The sequence below is a fragment of the Carassius carassius genome, chromosome 36 (genome assembly GCF_963082965.1).
Source record: "Carassius carassius chromosome 36, fCarCar2.1, whole genome shotgun sequence".
Taxonomy (NCBI): Eukaryota; Metazoa; Chordata; class Actinopteri; order Cypriniformes; family Cyprinidae; genus Carassius; species Carassius carassius.
This window is the reverse complement of record NC_081790.1, coordinates 27,427,001-27,450,061: the sequence shown is the minus strand read 5'-3', so window position 1 is coordinate 27,450,061 and position 23,061 is coordinate 27,427,001. Positions and strand designations below refer to the sequence as shown.

Genomic DNA, 23,061 nt, shown 5'->3' with positions numbered 1-23,061 from the left:
AGAAAGGTTACGTGTGTTCTGAGTTCAGTGAGTGTTCATTTTGCCAAACACTAAAGCTAAAAAAAAAAAAACAAGGCAAGGTTAATGTCACTCGAGTCCTGCTCCTATGGTGTTAAAAACAGTCTTTTTATCCAACTTTAAGAAACCAAGTTTGGACAAACCATCTAACAGAAGAAAAAAAAAGTTTATCTCTATGTACTATACTTTTGTCTAGGGATGCTGGACAAGTTCCAGTTGAGGTTTTGTCCATGTAAGACCACTGATAAAAACACTAGTCCAACTTTTTGTTGCGTAGACATGCTATATCCAGTAAATAGCGGCACATAGGAGCGGTGTGCTGCGAGAGGATGGTCAGAGCCTTGCCGTGCAATAACGTGAGGGCAGTCTGGTGACCAGTCGCCCAAACTCGGTACCATGGTCCATAGAAGGGGTCCGAGACAGCAGGACACAGCATGTTATTCAGATTCACTTCCGTCAGCTGGTGAGAAGCCAAATACGAGACTGAGTTAGCATAGGTTCACAATAACTAAAGCAAAACATGCATATGCATAAAATGCCCTGTTTAGTAAATCTGGCCCTATAGATGTTTTCATCGATGGACGGGGTCATCATGATCACCATCAGTTTGTGACTGCAGAATACACCCCACAAGACCTGCCAATCTGCAGACGCTCCGACCCAGTCATCACTATTTGGCCTTTCTTAAAGTCAATCAGTGTTGACCTTCCATTGGTTTTAATGACGATGATTGTATATTGCAGCCAAAAACTGAAGATTAGTCAGAACAAACATGCCGTAAACGTCTTTGATAACATAAATTAAATTAAAAACTACACACTGTAGGGTAACCAAACCATTTGAAATATAGACATTAAGTTCCAACAAGTTGAATTTTCTTGTTAAAACTGGCGACTATGCATTGATTAATTTGATTACACTATTGAAAGGAATCTGATGTGATAAAGGTCTTTTAGCAAAGCTGTCAACTTTTACTGTGTTTTATCTTGAGGTTGTAATACTGTCACAGAGGAACAGGAGTCTAAAAAACCCTCAATAAACACACCCATAACCCTGAAATGCCTGACGTATGAAATAAAAGACAGAAAAATTCAATAAAAAGATGCAATTTTAGTAACAAGAATATTATTCAGGTAAAACTCTACACATTTAATAATACTGTATGTCGCTCTCTCCCTCTTTCTCTATAGTCATATTGCTATTCTCTAGCATTACCATACATTCTATTGAATTATTTGGAAATTGTATGTTTTTAATGATAAAAAATAACTAACAAGTCTTTTCTCAGACTTTTTTCGAAAACTCAGAATTGTGAGAAATAGTCAGAATTGCAAGATTATATACAATTGCAAGAGTTTATACTTTCAGAGTTCACGGTTTCGTTCTTGAAAATGTTCTCGCAATTCAGATTTTTTTTTCCTCACCATTACAAAATTTCAATTCTGAGGACAAAAAATTTTAGTTTATACAGTTTATCTAATTCTGACTTTGTTTCTCCGAACTGCATTTATATCATGCAGTTTTGACTTTGTAACTCACTATTTCGAATTTATATCTCAATTCTCACTTTTTTTATCTCGCTACTCTGACTTTTTTTTTCTTGCAATTGCGAGTTTACATCTCGCTATTCTGTTTTTTTTTCTTGCAATTGCGAGTTTACATCTCGTTATTCTGTTTTTTTTTCACAATTGCGAGTTTACATCTTGCTATTCTGGGTTTTTTTTCTCGCAATTGAGAGTTTACATCTCGCTATTCAGATTTTTTTTTCTTGCAATTGAGAGTTTACATCTCGCTATTCTGTTTTTTTTTTTCTCGCAATTGCGAGTTTACATCTCGCTATTCTGTTTTTTTTTTTCTCGCAATTGCGAGTTTACATCTCGCTATTCTGGGTTTTTTTTTCCTCGCAATTGAGAGTTTACATCTCGCTATTCTGATTTTTTTTTCTCGCAATTGAGAGTTTACATCTCGCTATTCTGGTTTTTTTTTTCTCGCAATTGCGAGTTTACATCTCGCTATTCTTTTTTTTTCTCGCAATTGAGAGTTTACATCTCGCTATTCTGATTTTTTTTTCTCTCGCAATTGCGAGTTTACATCTCGCTATTCTGATTTTTTTTTCTCGCAATTGAGAGTTTACATTTTTTTCAATTGTGAGAATAAAAAGTCTGAATGATGAGAGAAAGTTGCAATGACTTTTAAAAAATTTTTTATTTATTCAGTGACAGGAATGGGCTTCAATATATAAACTTAACTCCTATGAAAGCTCTAGAAAAAATGCCACCGAATTTGCGCTGCGTAATGTACTGCTTACTGTACAACTTAATGTAACACAATGCTATGAGGTCATGTGACAAAGCAGTGGAATGTTGTAGAACGATGTCTACCGTTTCACTTAAAAACAAAGAGAAGCATGCAGTGTATCCTATTCAGTAAATAGTAAGCAAGCATTTCATTTCTAACACAGTCACAAGCTACCAACTCTTTCTATTTCTCCCATATTTGCATGGCAGAAATACAACGCAGAATACTAGTATGCTACTCAGATTTTCACAATAGTGTTTGATTTTCATACCATTCCAAGGCCCTGGAGGAACACAAAGTGGTAGAGGAAGAGGACGCCCGTGGACAGAAGCGCCCACCACATGTCTCCGAGCGGCTCTGGCTTATACACACCTAACAAACAAGACACATGACACAGTCTTTAAAGATGCATGTGGAGTCAGGGAAGTATGTTTATCTGGATGCTTGAGCATTTGTTTTAAAGGAATACGCTGGGTTCAGCAGAGGTAAAGCTGCATCCGTTACCACACAGAATTTCAGCTCGCCCTTCAAACAAACAAACTAAAAGGTTATTACAGGAAAGCACTTACAATGGGGGTGAGACAATGCACCTGGATAAACATTAGTGTTTCAGAAATAATCACCACAAGACTTGAGCATTATAGGGTAAGATGGGATAAGAGTAAAGATTAAAAATCAGGAAATGATATATTATTCCCACAAATTATATGTGCATCTTAAACGTATACATTATTAATCATAACCTGTTGAAGACAGAGGAGAATTGTTCAATCTGATATCCTTTCAAATAAAATATAGGCCTGTATTTTCCGGACTGATTCTACTATTCAGCTAAATATTTTATGTAATATTTTATTAATAATACCTTTTTATATTTACAAATGAATGATTTACATTCATATTTACCAAAAAACCAACTGACAGTTTACACCTTTTTGTGATTTAAAAAAAAAAAGCCATAAATAAATTTGCAAATGTTTCTATTTATTTTAATTAATAATAATTTAAATGACGAATCATTATTTGGCATATGATAAACTATATATAAAAAGATACAATTCAGCAGTGAATGCACACTTCAAGGGGACTTCTATAGTAAAACAATTCCATAGTGATACAACTGCACTGTAACATTAAAATAAATATTCAATAATATTACAAATTTTATAACATGACAAAAGACCAAATTACAACGCTTCTGTTCATTTCTTTACTTGCAAGCATTAAACCCTTTAAATTTAAGGGTGTCGAGCATAATGAATGCCTGTATTATTTTTGCGGATAATCTGCTTTATACCATTACATAAATCATTTCAGCCCAGTTTTGGTCAGTCCTTGGCTAGAATTAGCTGAAAAGGTTGACTAGACATTAGTTTCACTAGAAAAAAATAAATTAAAATATTCAGTATTTTTGCCTTGTCCCCCCCCCCCCCCCCCGTATAAATATCTTAACATTCTTGAGTCTGCCAATGGGGTGTAAAAAATAATCTTGTTTTTCCTTTCTGAGTCAAAATTATTTTTCTTACCCCACTGGCAGACATTTATCATGGTTTAAACAAAAACGAACAAAATCTGGATACATTTTTCAGGAAACACTGCTTAATATTTTAAATAATTTTGCTTCCCAAGTAAATATATATATCTAGATTCAAGAATGCTTAGATATTTGTCCAGGAAAACAAGGCGAAAATTTTAAATATGAAAATCAATATTTATTTATTTTTTCGCTGTAATACACAAACCTTGTCCCTGTGTTGAAACACATTTTGTTTTTCCTTGTACTTTACTTAAGGGCACATTCTTATAATTACTAGACATGCTATAAATTGTTCTCATCAAGTGTATTTAGGCAAATGAGGAGCTGTAGTAATCCTTTCTGAACATTAGATGACACTATGGGCTCATCTTTTCTCTCTAAGCATCATTGCTGTTTTGACATATACTTTTCTCGGGGCATGAGAAGTGTCATAACTGTTATTTCACAACTGAGCTCTATAAATAACTCCAATGATTTCAACACTACTATTGCTGGCTTTTCAACTGAAACGTGTCAACATGGAAGCTGAAATGATATTGTGCACGTGGATGGAGGCAGATTTGATGATGTGTGGTAAAAGCTCCGGCACTATGACTGTTTGCCCAAACTTCAGAAACTCACCTCCTTTTCTGAAGAGGTAGACTGGCACAAGATACAACATGGAGTGCTGAATATAATAGATCTCCTTCTCAAATGGAAGCTGGGATGGGAGAAATATTTGTTTAGAAGACAAAACATACATGTTCCAGCCTTATTTGGAGTCAGAGCGCTTAGCTGAAGTATAAATACTAGAGATGAGAATATACTCGCCAGTCGAGTGTTGACTACTGGGAAGAGAAGAGCTAGAAGGGCTCCGTTCAGCATGTGGACCTGAAGCCTTCGAAAGAAAGAAGACAGAAAGCTCACAGAAACAATATATCTAAAACATCAGTACAGGATCTAAATATCAACTGAACAAGAGAAAACAGTGACATTGTCTATTAAACTGACATTAAACTGAGATATCACTCAAAACATGAAGCTATTATAGGCTAACTGTAAAAGATACTTCTATCAAAAACAAACCTGTATAGATAGATAAATGGTTTTACTGATAGACTTCACATTGATAAGTGCTGTAATGGCATGCACTATGAACTACGCGTGTTTATCATTACAATAATGAATTAACATAATATGATAAACAAACAGGGCCGGAGTGGGGCTCATTTTCAATCCAAGAGTTTAATAACCTCTTTTTTTTTTAAAGAATATACACATAAATAACAAACGACATAGTAAACTTCTCAAGCAAACATTCTGCAATCTAACTTTTGAATAGGCACAGCTGAAAAATACATTAAAGTCATTATTTGGAAGGGGAACTGATTCTGTGTGCTATTGTCTTGTATTATCGACACACTGTTTTCCTGTTCATCACTGTAAAGCTGCTTTGACACAAGCGGTTTCATATAAAGTGCTTAAAGGTGACTTGACTGTTTGGTCATGATAGCCGATGATGCAGAGCAGGGTCAGAAATTAATGGTGGCTTGTAGCAAAAAATGTCACCAAAATGAAAAAAAAAGTGGCACAAATGGGCAGAAACAATGATGTCACATGGAGATCTGCCTGTTGCATCAGATTGCTTTTTATGCATTATGTATGTACCGTTGCGCATTATAATCACTAACATCAACATTTCTGTTGAGCTTATGAATGCAATGGCTAATCAGAGGCGTTTAGATTAGTCAGCACTGAAAATGCTGGAAAAATAACTGCCTGCCACATAACGACTCTCTTCATTCCCGAGCATGGTCAGGTTACTGATTAGAAAAATTGTTTAGCGGCTTCAACGAGTTCAACAGCTTCTACACACTGGCTCAAATTCATGAGTGGCCCGCTGGGAACTCCCTGATTCTCCCGATGGCCACTCCGGGCCTGATAACAGATACCGGTTAAACTGCTCTGCTGCTTGAGGTTGCAATCTGGACCAGTTAACTCTTTCTCCACAGCTAAAATATGTGGAAGTGGCTGACACTGGAAATCTTGCACACTAATTTTAAAAATGCTCATGCTCGCTCTGGTTAAAAATAAAGTGAATAGAAATGTCCATGGAGATTGCATGAGGAGTGCTATTTGTATGACTTGCTGCTGCCCATGTAGAGCATCCGATAACTGATCAGATTCTGTTACAGTTAAGATGCTGCTTTTAAAGGCAACGGTGTATGTAGGTAGACACTCATTCTGATTTAGGTCTTGGCTGCTAAATGTGGCTAGATTCATACCTTTGGGTTGTTTGGTTCACCGTGTTAATATTAGACACAGTTAAGATGTATATATTGCAACCAGGTGATTGCCAGGCCAAATAAAATGCATTGTCTTCTGTCAGTGCATGTCCAGGCGGCCTGTGCAATGTTGATGCATTGAGAAAGAACTCTGGCTTATTTGTAAAATATTTGTACCATTTCAGAATCTTCCAATTGTTTAGCTATTCATATATCTGTGCACGGCATTGCATAAGTGTTCTTACCAGCTTTTTTCCTAATCTTATTTGACAGCCAAATGTGCCAACATTTTTAAATGGGACCTTTTTATATATACGTTTGTGTTTGATACAATTTACCCCACCAATCCAATTAATTCACTTTAATTCCAGCAAATTCCAAAACGTGGAATATTTCAAAATTTCCCCAGTTTAACTTGCCATGGAAAGTTTCTGCAAATATAAAGAAATTTGGACCCTGATGATTACAGCTTGCAGCTATATTATTAGTATTATAATTTTACAGAACAACAGTAAACTTACAATACTAACATGAATGACTGTCTTAAAGTCTTTGCATTCAAACATTAAACCACTGAGCTTTCATTATGGCGGACATTCAAAAGGAAAAACCGAAACAAGGATATACGAGATATACAAGATATGACCAAAATATACAAAACATAAACAAAGCAGCAGCGCTAACCATTCTGAATATCAGTTATGCTGATAACTTCCCTCATTTTAAGCGGTGATTAATGTTATAAAACATGGTGAATCTGCTAACTGCCATCAATGAGAGACTGTGCTCTTCAGCACTCATTGGAAACAGGCATCTGATGTCACGGCCACTAGTTTACACCGTAACATGTTAATCTGTGATCTATAGGATGGTGTTTTGATGAGTGGATGGTGAGTTACACAACACTCATCTAAGAGTTGAGTCACAATCTGTTCTGAAAAGCAGACACTAAAGTAGCAAGTAAAAAAAACCTAACATTTCGTAGTAGCTTTTTACATTAAAATGTAGAAGCAAGGAACCAAAGCTCACGTGACTCATTTTGAAAGAAATCAATTTATAATGAGATGAACATCAAATCCAGGTCATCTCTGGGGTTGTTTATAATTTATTGCCATCTGGTGACAGCATGTCTCACATTCTGCACATGAACAGCTCCGGTGAGGAATTTAGCCTCACCCCGTCACTTCGTCAAAATAGGGACATTAGCACAGCTCTGTTAAAATTACAAAGGGTTTACAAAAGGGCTTATGTTTAGGATTTCATATTAGTGAGCATGCATCAGAGCAATTATTCACTACTTATGTGGTATAATGTTAATTATCAAGTGAAGTCATGTTAATTTATATATCGCTTTATCCAATACTGATGGTTATAATTAGATGTCCTAATGCATGTGCTAAAATCCCAATGACGAGCAACATTTAGATCTCACACGTACACTTTAATAATGTAGATCTAGCGCCCAGTTAGTCGTGTCAAAATGATTCCTGTCTCTCAAGAATTGTTTCATTACGTTTCATTTTTATGCGATCAGGCATTTGTGAAAAACAAACAGATGCCTCTTGCTTTCAGATGAAACATTAATCCAGAATAAGGTTTATTACTTCCAGAGAAACTACACTTTATCTTATCAATAAGAAAATATGTAACTGCTATAATGTCATCCAACTCAGTCACCTGTATTTTTAATCTTCTGCACTTTATCCATTCATATGATATCCATCTAGGGTAAATTTTGTTTTAGGGTCTCTTAACTAGTTGCTTATATTAGCATGCATATTATTTGCCATATATTAGTACTAATTAAACACATATTAATGCCTTATTCTACATGACCTTATTGTAAATCCCAAATCCTACTCCAAACCTAAACTCAACACCTAGATGGTTACCCCATCTAGTAGTTGTTAGTTACTCTCGTCTATCCTTTTGTTAGTGAGATCCCTTTTATTACACTTGTGTCTTCCTTGTGTTGATTATAGAGTAATAGGCTCTATGAGTTAATGATATGTCACAAATCCTTCAGATTGGTCAGCTAACAACTACTTACTATATACTTCAACTATATACATGCATACAAACATACACTACTGGTCAAAAGTTGGGGATCATGTAATGCAAGACTTGTACTGTTTCTTAAAGAAGTCTCTTCTGCTCATCAAGGCTGCATTTACTTGATCAAAAATACAGAAGAAGAAAAAACCCCAGTAATCTTGCAAAATGTTATTGGAATATAAAATAATGGTTTCTATTTTAATATTCTTTCAAATATTATTTATTTCTGTGATGCAAAGCTGAATTTCCATCAGCCATTAGTCCAGCATAAAGTGTCACATGATACTTCAGAAATCATTTGAATATGCAGATTTATTATTAGAATTATCAATGTTGGGGGAACTGCAATACTTTTTTCAGGATTCTTTGATTAATAAAAAGTTTAATAGAACAGCATCTATTCAAAATATAAATATTTTCTAACAATATAAAACAATCAATTCTTATCAATTTAACACATCTTTACTGAATAAAAGTTTGAATTTATTTAAAAAAAAAGAAAGAATAAAGATTTGCTGACCCCAAACTTTTGAACAGTACTGTATATTGTTAGAAAATATCTCTATTTTAAATAAATGCTCTTCTTTTTAACTTTTTATTCATCAAAGAATCCTTAAAAAAGTATCACAGGTTCCCACAAAAATATGAAACAGCACAACGGTTTCCAACAATGATAATAAATCAGTTACAAGGATTTCTGAAGGATCATGAGACACTGAAGAGTAATGATGCTGAAAATTCAGCTTTGCATAACAGGAATAAATTACATTTTAATGTGTATAAAATAGAAAAATGCTATTTTACATCATAATAATTTCACAATATTATATTTTTTTCCTGTATTTTTTATTTAATTGTTCTCATCCCAAACTTTTAATGTGTGTGTGTATATATATATACACATACATACATACATACACACACACACACACACACACACACACACACACACACACACACACACACACACACACAATCCAGGTAACATCTGTTTCTTATATGTATATAAGAAACTAATTGTTACTTAGTTAATTATTATGGAAAGTAATATATTATGTTATTTTTGCTTTACCTTTTCCTCATATGGTCTGGGCTTGGTTATTTGTTTTTAATATAAAAACGTAGAGTTTTTGGCAAATGTAAAAAACCCTTTCAAACCAAAAGTGAAAAAGAATAAGCATCAGGCCTAATTATTGCAGGTTTGCATCAAATTCTGAGGTTGCATTTCAAACACCTTTTATTTCAATTTAAAAAATACTGTATGTGTTTTTGTGCAGAAGAGATGACTAAACGCATAGATCTACAGTAACCCTTATATTTACTCAGCGAACCAGACGCCTCTGCACTCACTCCCGACTTCTCTCAACATGGAGACAGAAATGGGGAAAACATGTAACAGGCATTACTTATTTGAAAAAGTAACTTGGATGTTTCCCTGTAAATCAAAAAGTAATGTGTTAATGTGCTAGTCATCTGATTATGTTACTTGCAATGCATTTCCCCCAACACTGCTCAGTCAGGAGTACCCTAAGCATTCACAGAAAAGGGTGTTGAAAGGCTATTTTAGGAAGAGACTGGTGATATGCACAGGTTTGCATTCCTCATATGCTGAAGAGGCCATACACTACAGTAATAACTGTCACTAGACTTAAATTGCACATGACCAAGAGTGAAGAGCTAGCTGCAGTGCAACCTCTTACTGAGTACTTACCTAAAGATAACCATAGCAGTTTTACAAGGGGGACATGCAAGCAGGAAGATCTGCAAAAGATAAAGTGATAAAGCTCAATAACAATGACTTCTTTGGACAACGCAGACATTACAACAAGCAGTGAAACTAGTAATGCAAACTACTAGACATGAGAGGGAGTAAATGATAACAGAAATTTGACTAAGTCAACAAGAGCACAGCGATTCCAAATAAATGCTGAAATACGACTCTTAAACTAGAACAGAACAACCATTGCTGCAAAGAGAGGGCTGCTCATTCAAGCCATTGTGACTGCTGTAAATGAGGGCTCTGTTCTTTGTCACGTACTGTGTACCTTAGGTAATGGTGGTATATAAATGCAATCTTTTGAGCAAGCACCAAGCCATGCATATCTTATCAGAACAAGTTTATCACATTTTCAGTGTCCCAGTATCAATCAAACTGAAAAATGGAGACCTGGAGATAACAAGATATCCATATTTGAACCAGTTCAGTGCTGTAATGAGAACTACTCCCAAAATCAACGGACTCATTAGAAATCAACTAAATCATCAAAACTGAGCATTTGCTGTAATAATCTTTGTGTTGCATATAATTATTGCAAACAACTTCCAATTACAGAGATGTTTGCTTATGATAAAACAAGTTTGTGTTTCGATCACTAGTGAGAATGGAGAAAGGCAACCAGTTAATGAGATCACATAATTTAGTATCTGTTGGGAGGGTAGCCAGGATTTCCCTCTTTGGATAGAAAGAGCAGTCTGGGAGCAGGAAAGAAAGAAGGAAGGAAGCTGAACCTTGTCAGCAGATATCCACATCCCAGCCTAGGTGAGTCAAACTAGAGAAGAATCTGACATTGTGTAAGAGGATGAGAACACATTCACTCCGAGGCAGAGCTAACAATTAAGATAATACGGTTACAGCAATTTAAATACGAACCATTGAGTGATGAATTCCATGTAATGCCATGAATTTAAGTGCTTATTTAATTCAATGACAGTCTCAACTAGATTTGGACATTTTTTATGAAGAATATGTGAGTTGTGTTTGTCTATGCTATGTCTGCTTTATACAACGAAGAGATTTGTTTTAGCTTTTAATCTTCTCCTTCATCAAACCCTATTCGCACATAATCTAATAAACGCAAACATCTTTGGTGTGCCATCTCATGTCTCCTAACTGATCATGGCATTGACATTCAAAACACATTTCAAAACATCTGGGCATCCAACCAGTTTTATATTCGTTTTATTTATTTATTCGTTTTACTGAACAGCTGGATGATCTCTGCTGAGCATTATATTGATCTCATCCTACAAAACAACACATAGCAATTATCTTTATTACTGAGTCCTTGTATCTCCTGCTGCACATCAGTGTCTTCTTCCTACTGGCATTTATTGAGGCTAAAGTAATTCGGCCTAATGTGTCCTGTCAAATAAAGTTGTTTTTCACAAGGCAGAGGAGAACATATTGCAACAATAAGGTTTGCAGGAAAGATGTACATTCATTAAAAACATGCTACCTAGTTATTTCCATTTCATTATATTCTGTATGCACTGAAGGATTTATAAAGCAAAAGCATGTTACCTTCCACACATCTCCCTGTGTATAACTATTATAATTGGTTTTGCACTGTTTGAAAGGCCATTTACAATTCCCAACTATTCCGGCTTTAATATTGACCAACTGATAAGCCTGTGACCTTGTTCAAATACTGTAAGACTTGTACAAATAAGTTCATTGACATAAGAGGAACCACAGAGTTACTACACTTGAGAACACATGCTGAGTTTGCATATCTGAAGACTGGTAGAGTGACATCATAGTGTGCCATAAAAGACGGGCAATCTCGGGCTGGACTCAAATGAAGCAAGGATCTATCTAGTTGCTTAATATGGGAAAGGCTCACCTTGAGAACAGGAACATTATTAGAAACCGGGCATGTTAAAATGAAAAATAAAAAATGCTTACGCTTGAGTTGGGCAATATATCAAAGATTAACACCTGATTTAGAAGGTGATATAAAATTAAGCAACACCGACGATTTCATGCTGCTTCTTATTTGACCATTAACTTTCCTAACCCCTGCTAGATTCAATATCTGTGCTTCTCTTTACCTTATTTGTACAGTGCTTTATACAATAGAGATTGTTTCCAAGCAGTGTGTACAGTAAACAGGGAAGCAAAAGAAGCAATGATGCAAACTTTATCAAATATGTGACAAATCTAAATTCTGCGGTCAAGCCAGCTCTAAAACAACAATAGGTTGAAACATGAAGATCATTTAACTAGTAACGAACCGCTGGCTTATGAATGGCCATGAACTGCACGTTCGAGTATCGAGTATGATAACATCAAGACAGAGAGATGTTCCAAAGGTTTACAAGCTGCAATTTTCAGATATGTATTATTATATATAATAATATTATGTAATTAAGTTAAATCGCAGGCATACACCTAGATTTGAACTGTGATATTACTTTTAATTCTTATGAAAATCCTTGACAGTGCTGTGATGAGACATCCAAACACAAAGTGCAAAGACTCTACTGCTAATGGAAAGGATATTCATACTTCAGTCTTCACAAATGCAGTTACAGATATTTAGCAGAATATTGGTTACCACACTGTAGGCACTGGCTTCCATAGTAACCATATAACCATCAACAATTTAGTTACCAACATTCTTCAAAGTATCTTCTTTTGTGTTCAAATCATTTGGGTTTGGATCAACTTGAGGATGAGTAAATGATAGAATTCTCATTTTTGGGTGAAGTGTCCCTTTAATGCATTTGCTTGAAGTAAGCTTTAATGAAAAATTGTCTTCAACATTTTACCATGTAATAACCACATTTAAAAATCAATGAAGTACTGAAGACCTAAATATATGTCACTCAGCTGCACACTGTGCTTAAGCATGGCTTTCACTGTGACTACATTCATCATACAACACTGCCTCTCGTTCCTTCTTACTGAAATAATACAATTTACTTAGATTTTTTTAAATCTAAAATCTTTATGGTGAAATAAAAGTTAATGTTCATGTTATTTGTCAAATACCCAAACAACCTCTGTAATTAATTTTGACAAAAAAAAAAAATATATATATATATTTGGATTTTCTTGTGCAAATGCCCTGAGGGGACAATGGACAAATATACCAAGACAATTTTCCATCTTAAGTTATATTTATAGGCTCCCAGTTCCTGCACAATACAATATTTTGACTGCAGCCCTTTCTGGCCTTCGTGTACAATTTGTAAATATTCCTCACGATGGCCTTACCTGATGCAGAAAGCGTTCAAAGAATGTGTGTTTTTATTTGCATTTGTAACTGTTAAATCTATTAACAAGTAAATGCTTTTTATCTTCTCCCTTTGTACTACACTCACTGTACCCTTCAACTTCAATCATAAAAATAAATGAAAATATAGCAAGTTAAAGCAAGTGAAATAAATCATTGTCAATCACAACTGGCTTTTAAATGAGCCTCTTTCAAATGTATGGCTCACATCAGATCCGATGTTTGGTTGCTGACTCTTAAATATTTAATTTACATCTTTCTTTAAGACCTTAATTTCCAAAGCTCCCAATTTTATGCATGCTTTAAATATATTGAAAGTGATACTCCACCCAAAAATTAAAATTCATTTTACTCACCCTCCATTCCAGATGCCCGTTAGAAGTGATGCACAAATACAAAACACATTCACAGCGCGTTTACATAACGCTTCATAATGTGCAGATGTTCATACTGTGGGTAAGTGATTACAGGATTTTCCTTTTTGGGTGAAGCACACCAGTATATTTCTTTCTTTGATTTTGGGGATGTAATATGACCTAGGCATGTTTTGGAAGATTCAACTGAATAAGTTTTCAAGTCAACACTATATGAATGAATGTGAAATGGTTTACTCTTAATTCACCTGGTGCATCAAAACTATACATCGGTTTAAAAAGCTGCAAAAGGGGAAAAGACAATTTTCAATACTTCCTCCTTTTCAGAACTGATCTATTTTTTAAATGCGGTGACAGCTCACATTTCCTTCCGATGTTTGAGAGCCAGCTAACTGTAGAGAGGAACCACAAATGATAACAAGTTCAGATTTGCACCTAGGTATGTGCTGTGCAGGAACATGTTTCTTAAATTAGCAAGGCATACATTGACATTCAGTGCTTGGAAAATAAACAATAAAAGCAATTTACTACTCACTAAATCCAGATGCTCAATGAAGTAATCTGAAATTGAATGCTTTGTTCAAGGGATTTTGAAACTATATAGCCCTTATCTTGTCAGGACCACATCTGCACAATATTTTTAAGGATTTTACCAGACATAATATACTTACTTGCACCATTGTGACAACATGACATGGATTGAGGAGGTAGATGACAGTCTTCGTGGCAAATTTAAACCCAACCTCAACTCCAAAACTCATGCACAGAGCCACAAGCAATAGGTTCTTGCCCCAAGTGTCTTCCTTACTCCTCCTGCCATCTTTCCCCACATCTCTGACCTCTTTAGGAACATTTAGCTTTTTGATAGCCACCACCACTTCCAGGATAGAAAATAACACAATGATCAGAGTCTCAAATAATCTCTGACGTGGAGAGAGGAAGGCTGCGCACTCAGGGCCTCCATTGCCCTCAAACATGGGGTCCACCCCTCCATACATCCAGTCCAGCAGACTGTAGAGGTTATACCGAGACATGTTCCTCTGCTCGTATTGGAAAAGGTACGAACAAGACGGAATAAAAGACAGGACACCGACCTCCTGGCGAAACATTAACGTCAAATCTGTCTTCGGTGAACGAATATGATGAAATGAACGAGGAGGTGAGCAGCCTCGGCTGTTTAATCAGATCCACATCCTTTATGTGAAAGACACCTGTGGGAAAGATCTAGAGACCATATACAATGTATTATTCACAGATGGTCAAGTTGTGGCTATTCAGGGAAGACGACGCATTTCCAAACGTAACGTTTTGATTGGAAACCGATTCTCAGCTAAAAAGAGTCCAGAATATTCCTTGCTAGAGAGGATAATAACATGAATGCTTCAGAGAGACCCTTGATAAGCGCCTGAGAGGCCTTACATTTATAAACACAACTAAAAACACAACTACGACCGATAAGCGAGTGATGTAGATGGCTGTTACAATGTATCATCCGAAAAAATGCGATTAAAGCAGACGCAGATGGTGCGATGTGTCCGGGTCCATGTGGCGTATTAAAGACCTCCTCACCATAGAAACGCCGCCCTGTTCAAGCGGGCACCCAAATCCACCCACACCGCAACACGCCTGCGCGTTCAACTTCTCGCGAAAACCATCAGCAGGATTGTTATTCTGCCCGTTCATTTCCATGGAGTTCATTTCCCGGAAAAGAACCAGAGCGCGAGGCCCCGCCTTCTCTGCTCAAGTATGTACTTGTTAACTCCCTCACTGCATGTGTAGCTGTACACGTGATGGTTACGTTTTCGTAAAGGATACCTCACGAATAAAAAAGAGTGGAAGGTAAACTATCTGACAAGAGAGTAATAAAAAGAAATAAAGTATTTAGTCCAGAATAAAAGCCCACCGCCCAGTCTAGAAAAGAGATTTAGATTAGTAAAACCTTACTTTATAGGCTAATAAATTAGACTGCCGGAGGAGCCTAACTGACTAACTACATACACGTTTCTCTCCACTTGATGGAATAATTTCTATCCTTCTTGCGGGGATAGTTAATCCATAAATATGAATATATAATATAATTTTATTATGTAATAATCTCATATTACTAGACCTCTATTCACCTTCGAAACCATTTGTCATTGTTAACTTATCTCAGGCTACTCAGATGTTGGTGTCACAGGTGTTTCTCTTTCTTGGTTTTCCACCTGTCTCTCTAAAAGATTGTCTACATCTCAATGCATACTTTTCAGCTGCCTACTGTCTCTAAGCAAGGTGTTCCTCAAGGATCTGTTCTTGGACCATTACAGTTTTTACCTATACACAAGCCCTAGATCAGTTTATACATCAACCTGTTTCAGCTACCACTGTTATGCAGATAACATTCAAATTTGCACTGCCTGTAAACCTGTCATCTTTCACTCATCCTAATGTTTTCAGAAACCCAGATGACTTACATTCATTTGTAAAGCACAACATAATATATTTTACATCTAAAATTAAACTGAGCATCAAATTTAAATTTACTTGAACGGAACTAGAACTGGAACTAGGCTGGAATTCAAAAGACATTTTTAATTCCATTCTGAAATATGTGCAACCCTTAAATTAAATCAATACATGAAAAAATTAATTGAAATAAAAAAAGACCCAAAGAGAAACAAACATTTAAAGAAAGTTGTGCACGTACATGTTAACATTCTGGCCAAGAACATCTTAAACTAGCCTAAACTAGACTGATACTAAAAGATGGTCTCCCTGCCTTGTCATGCCAGCCTTGTTATAGAAGGGATTTGACCAGACTGTGACATCCTTTCTAAACTAGCTAAAACCTGTTTAAACCAGCTATCTTATTCATTTCTTATTCATCATCATTATTGATGATAAGCTTTGGTATTTAACATATTGAATCATGAATTAAAACACGCATCACACATTGGTCCTTAAGTAGTCTATTTGCATAAACGCTGACTGTTATTAGAGAAGACCATTTACGTGTTTGGGGCGTTAAACAAAGTTCGATCCTAAAAGATTCATGATACATTGATTCAAAAGTGACCCCTTGTGGTAAATGTAGTAACGACACTTCAGTCCAATATTTTGTCTAATGAGTTTTTTTTTTCATTGTAATTTTATTTTTGATAAAATGGGGTTTTCAAGATTGATATTCTTATATTACTGGACCTCAGTTTGGCTTTGAAGCCATTTGTCATTATTTACTTCTCTCCCGCTTCTCAGCTGTAGATGTCACAGATGTTGCTCTTTCTTTGTTTTCCACCTGTCTCGCTGAAAGAGAGTTCTACATCTCAGTGCATACTTTTTAGTTGCGTACTGTCTCTCTGAAGCAAGGTGTTCCTCAGGGATCTGTTCTCAGGCCGTTAATATTTTTATCTATATACTAACCCATTGCCGCTGTTTCAAATACCACTGTTATGCAAATAACATTTAGATTTGTACTCCCTGTAGATCTGCCCTATCTACTCAAACTGATTCAGTTTCTGCTTGCATTAATGGAATAAAAAGATACATTTTTAATGAAGGCAGCATAGATGTATTCCTCACTGCCTATGATTTCCTACAATCTTGTGCATTCCCTCAATTTCGTGACAAAAAAGCATTTAAAAAAATGGCATTTTGGGGTTGGTGGTCAGTTTGTGCGTAAATGTGGGTTTTTGACCAACCATCCCCCAAGTAGGTCACTGTGATTTTGCCAAGACATGTTCTTGGATCAACATCTTTTGATAATCCTGGGTCAACATTATTGTCTAAAAATATAGACTTCCAATCCCTACCCCTAAACTTAACATTACCCATAATTTATTCCTAATATCAGTGGGAAATGTTAGCTGATTAACAAGAGCGTAGAAGCACCTAACTCTGATTGTAAGCGTAAAACAGATATTTCCTGAAAAGTTATATCTCATTTCTGATTGGTTGATTGGAATGTTGTTCCAGGAACATGTTTTCCTTGGTGAAATCAAGCTCATTTCTAGCAACAATTTAGTATTGAAGTAAATAAATATTAATTTAGTTATCACCAAAGCTCTCTCTAATTTCTTGTAGGTCTTTAATGTGTTTGTAATAAATGTCAAAAGCAGAATTTAATGTTTTTTTTATTTGTTACTTACTTACTAACTTCAATTTGGTGCAACTTTACCATGAAAGGTGTAGCTATATTTTCAAAGCTATTTGCAACAAAAAACCTGAACTGATCACACTGCTATTCAATCTTCAAAACTATTATGCTTTCATTAAAGTTATGTATATTTCAATCCACATAAAATCTTATATATATATATATATATATATATATATGCAATATGTAGGCTAATGAGAACAGTCCAGTACTTTTAAAAATCCATTAATTAAACAGCAAGCGAGTACATTGTAAATTGTGGGAGTTCAGTTTCTTCAACAGTAAATATGACTAGCATTGAGTTTACTGGCATTGGCTCCTCTTGGGTGGGGAGAATACTGTGTTATTATCTTCTTGTAGATTCATTGAAACCACAAACCTGCCCCTATTTTTGAGCTGGGAAAGTCTGGGGGGAGAGTGTTGCCCACTGCACTGCTGAACCTTCTTGATTAGGTTGGTTTTAGCCTATACTGTCAATGAAGACCACTGATGTACATACGCTAAAGAAAAGACATATATGCTTAATCTAAAAATTCTGTCAAGGATCTTGACCAGATTTGACCAGATAAAGATTTTATTATTAAATCTTATTCCGAATCACTTTCAGCTTTACTATAGTCAGTCATTCTTTTCTAATGACATAAAAATATAAAAATTCGGAGACTTTTTTATGAAACAGCTTGTATACGATGTTATTTCCTAATAGTATTTAAACACACTGAAGTCAGTATACCGAAGTATTACTTCTTGGCTTATTTTTTCTAACAGAATACACAACAAAATTAAATCAACTCTCATCAGAGTACATATTATCCCAATCTACAGAGTGTTGAAGTCAATGGGATAATTACTGCAATGTCACTTTTTTGACAGAAAGCTGGTCATAAGATTATGGTAATTATGCATATAGTATTACACTATAGAAATCCAATCTGTAAATCTGCTTTAAAACTATGTTTATTGTGAATTGCATTATCTAAATAAATCTGAGTTGAAATCTGTCCAGGCATCATCAAAGAAATAAACAAACAACAACAAAAAACGGCCCCGCCTGCAAGTTATGATGACGGGTGGTGATGAACATTACGTTGATTTCCTGTACATCATACTCACAAACTTTGCTCTGACTTCCTGTATGCCACACTCCCTCTTTTAGATGGCAAGGAACTTTATGATTCACCAAAATGTTTATGCAAATAGAAGCCTTTTTGGGGACAGCTAAGTTTAAATTTTTTAAGCAGAATGATGACATCAGTGCAGCACCCACAGAAGGTCAAATAAGTACAGAATGATGAGATACAGAATGATGTAATCTCACACAAGACATGTACAGTTGAGAGTAGATATAATTGTTTCTCATGCTTTTCATTACCTTGGGTATGAGACAATATCGAAAGTGTTTTTCATCAATGCATTACATAACAAAATTGTTTTAAGAATGGGTTCTTTTTTTGTTCTGTTGTCTCAATTAACAATAAGAAGAAAATAAAAAATAAGTAAAAGAAACAATGAAATATTCATTACTTTCATACCAACAGTTTTGTATGTTTTTTTTCATTTATTTAATGTGATACAGTTCTTGTCTTCTTTTGAGGAAATTATCATATGAAAATAGTTTATTGTATTTATAAAGAGACTATTTTATTTCAGTTTGTTTGTTTATTCATAATTCTCCTATTTTTGTTCATTTATTTTTATTTATTTGATATGATACAATTCTTGTCTGCATTCGATAAAATTATCATATATGAAAATACAGTAGTTCATTGTATTTAAAAAGAGAATGTCTTTCATTTTAATTCATTTATTTATGTTGAATTATTTTTGTACATTCATTTTTATTTATTTAATATCATACAATTCTTGTCTTCTTTCGTTAAAATAATGACATGAAAATAGTTTATTGTATTTAAAATGAGAATATCCTTCATTTCACTTCGTTTGTTTATTCATAATAATTTTTTGCACATTTCCATTTTATTAAATATGATACAATGCTTGTCTTCTTTCGGTAAACTATCATATGAAAAAAGTTGATTGTATTTAAAAAGGGAATGTCTTTCATTTGAATGAGTTTGTTTCTTCATCCAAATTAATATATAAGCAAATACATACATGCATATAAAAACAAAATAAATACTCTTCGTTCTTCGACCTCCAAAAAAATAGGTGGAATTCTTTTTAGAATAGCAATGTTTTGCTAAAACTCTGTGACACTTTTGTTGAACTCTTGCCAGAGGTACCTCTCGGTCCATTCATCTCAGACGTTTGCAAGAGTCCCTGTCCAAGGTATTGTCTGCGATGCTTATTGAAAGTGTTGCTATCAAAAGGGACTGTCCCTTGTAAGGTGACTAACACACGCGATTCCCAGCCAGGTGAAGGGAGAGACCCAGGGGAAATTTATAGAGGGCAGATAAACTCTGGCCACCCGCACACACGACACACTCTCATAAGACGAACAGACAAGCACACGGCTCTGCCATGTGCACACACCACACACTGTCAAGCTCTTCTTCAACCAAGGAAGTCGCTTTTTCCGTATTCTGAGAATTCGGAGTAGACTACAGCAGAGGAAGGATGTGGAGCAATAGACAGTTTGCGTGAGACGTCAAGTGAGGAGTTCAGTGGAAATCAGTATGCTGGTAAAAAGGTATGGTTCTGAGCCAACAAATGTCTTTGTTAGCACTTGAACAAGCAGTCAGAGCTCAGACATGTGAAGCGCTAGAGGAACAAGACGTCGCAGCACTGGATGGGCTCACTGAGATGAAGTAAGTCATTTCTAGATGGACTTAAAAGACCTGGAAATTAACTACTAAATGCAATTTAGAAATTAAATCAAATTTAGGGGCTAGTCATCAAATTGCTGTTTTGCCTTTTTGAGAGCTCTGTTGATTATAGCTGCACAAACTACCTGCAATTGTAACTATGTCTTTGTTAACTTCCTACACAACCATTTCTGAAAACACACACGGTTCGTTCATGAACAAAGAAAAGAGTTTTCCCCAAGAAGAATCATATAAGCAATGCTTCCTCTGCAGAAACTCTCCATCGCACAAATATTGAAGAATACTTTTTCTGTTCAGTTTGTATTAAGTAAGCATGGATGCTTTTGGGAAATAACCTAATATGCATGCATAATAAGGACATGGTATTCCCCCTTACAGACACCATCAGTTTCACTTTTTCTGAACAGCTCTTTCAAAAAGAGAAAAGAAAAGAAAACAGAACAGCCACAGAAGAATATGCTGTGGAGGTGGATTACTATCATTAGCGGACCTGTTCATTATTTGCGAATGCATTTGTTGCATGATTAAAGGGTGTTTCGTGGACTACAGCTACTATTATCTAATGGAGCAGTGAATATGAGCTGGATGTGATCAAGGACCGCACTGATGTCATTTGCTTACTCAGTACTCAGTGTAGAGTCTGTCTGATATCGAAATGCAGCTACATCTGATTACTGGGTCAGTAAAGATTTCACACGCTTCAATCAAGAGTTCTTCAAGAAAACTAGTAACTATACTTTGCATTTATGAATTTCTCTTTCTTTCTTTCTTTCTTTCTTTCTTTCTTTCTTTCTTTCTTTCTTTCTTTCTTTCTTTCTAAACATATTTCAACATGAATAAAGTGACCAGGACTGCTTTTGTATTCTGCCAAAATGAGTTTTATACAGTCATTTCTATAGACTCAAATGTAGATTCTAATTTAAATTAAACAGACATTTTTTAGAATGGTTTTAGAGGCATACTCATTTCTCTTTTGTAAGCTACATTTAACAACACATTTTCAGTTTATGAAAGAAAAAAGTAAACTTAGTTAAATCAAACCAAGCATTGAGAATACAAGAAAATTGTTCTATATTGTTTTGTTAAAGTAATAGCTGATAAAAGATATTGATTAAAATTGACAAGCCAGATGATCTTAAGACAATTTTAAACTGCTCTGTTAATTGCAGATGAAAAAAAAAAATTATAACAGCAAGTGTTTCATTCTCTCATCGTGTGACAGATATGGCCTCTCTAAAAAAACAAAAAACAAAAAACGATCATGAGGGATCAAAGATGAAGTGCCCCATTTTTTATATCCACAGAATGCATATTAAATTCCAGTACCGTGTCTGTCTACTTTAATGTTTCAAGTAACTTTAGTGAAAATAATATGTCAAAATATGGGAGAAATGGCTAATGTTCCATCGTCAGTGTAACTGATATATTTGTGTAAATATTAAACAACATACTCATTCTGACCTGCACTTACTAAAATATATACAACAAGTGATCGTACTAAATGTTATTGTATTTTAAATGATTAAAATCCACTTTCTGATGGGTAAAACCTAGACAGTTGTAAAGACTGACAATGAATTCGTTTTTAGGGGCTGAACTGTGATCCTGAAATAAACTTTTGATGTATTCTGATTCATGAGTTTTTGCCATAGTCTTTGTCTTTTGTAAATGATGGTAAAAATGTGTGATAGATTTTTGCACAGGAAAGATAAAATGAAACAAGACACATTGTAATTGTTTAAAGCTGTACTAAACCTTTATTGCTTCGATGCTTGAAACCTCCTTTTGGTGTTTGGGGTTTGACTTTGTGATTAAATCTTTGAACCCAGAGAATATGGTGACATTATTATAGACATGGTGAATGTACATTCTGTTAACCAGTTGTAACAGTGTCATGATGTAAAATTAGGGAAATTGTGGACATGAATGTAGAACAGGGAATTCCCACAACCCCAACAGGTTCATAATAGGGGTTCGAGAGATTGCGACAAATATATCAATAAAAAACAAACAAATAAATAGATAAATAAATAAATAACACATACAATCAAGACAAAATATATTCCTTAAATAACATTACTCTTAAATCTCTTAAAATGCAAAGCTATTATACTTTTGGTGAATTTATGTTATGGACCATTTAAACTTGATTGTGCTGTGCTCAATGGCTTTGCACTTTCAGAGTATAACAATAGTCTTTCATTAAATGGACACTATTTCTTTAAACGTTAAAATACATTTGGCTGAAGCAACATGACGCTGGTGATCAAAGAAGGAGTCCCACATCATGAAGAAGTAAGCCCTCCGATGTTTACACTTTATTTAAAGGTGTCCTTGTTAATTATACATTTAAGTACTTAGAAATTTATGGTTAGGGTTTGGTTTAAGGAACTTGCATAATTATGCATAATTTATTGTTATTATAGTAAGTACATGTGAAACAAGGACACCTTAAAATAAAGTGTTACCTATTAAGTGATTTCTCAACATGTTTGGCCTAAACCAACTAAATCATGTTGACCCAGCTAAACAGATTTATTCTGAATGAACTAAATTAAACGGTGTGTAAATCTTCAATT

General features: G+C 35.0%; 1 protein-coding gene across 3 annotated transcripts; it reads right to left on the bottom strand.

Annotated features, from left to right (window-relative positions):
* On the bottom strand, positions 1-15,277 carry LOC132117504 (transmembrane protein 164-like). Of its 3 annotated transcripts, XM_059526831.1 has the most exons (7): positions 14,659-15,263; positions 14,236-14,575; positions 9,884-9,933; positions 4,664-4,730; positions 4,475-4,553; positions 2,588-2,688; positions 1-478 (listed from the first exon to the last, which is right to left on the bottom strand). In XM_059526831.1, exons 2-7 carry the CDS (start codon positions 14,560-14,562, stop codon positions 272-274), a joined length of 831 nt encoding a protein of 276 aa, XP_059382814.1. In that variant the 5' UTR covers positions 14,563-14,575; positions 14,659-15,263; the 3' UTR covers positions 1-271. The 3 variants fall into 3 exon arrangements, with proteins under 3 accessions (XP_059382814.1, XP_059382815.1, XP_059382813.1); XM_059526832.1 differs by lacking the exon at positions 14,236-14,575 and having other exon boundaries at positions 15,134-15,277; XM_059526830.1 differs by having other exon boundaries at positions 14,236-15,263.
* Positions 15,278-23,061: the final 7,784 nt, after the last annotated feature.

Excerpts from the sequence above, each read along its gene's own strand:
- LOC132117504 (XM_059526830.1), bottom strand. The coding sequence starts at position 14,673 with ATGTTTCGCCAGGAGGTCGGTGTCCTGTCTTTTATTCCGTCTTGTTCG. Across the intron at positions 9,934-14,235 it reads ATGTTGTCACAATGGTGCAA|ATCTTCCTGCTTGCATGTCC; the intron begins GTAAGTATATTA and ends TATCTTTTGCAG. Across the intron at positions 479-2,587 it reads TCCTCCAGGGCCTTGGAATG|CTGACGGAAGTGAATCTGAA; the intron begins GTATGAAAATCA and ends GCTTCTCACCAG.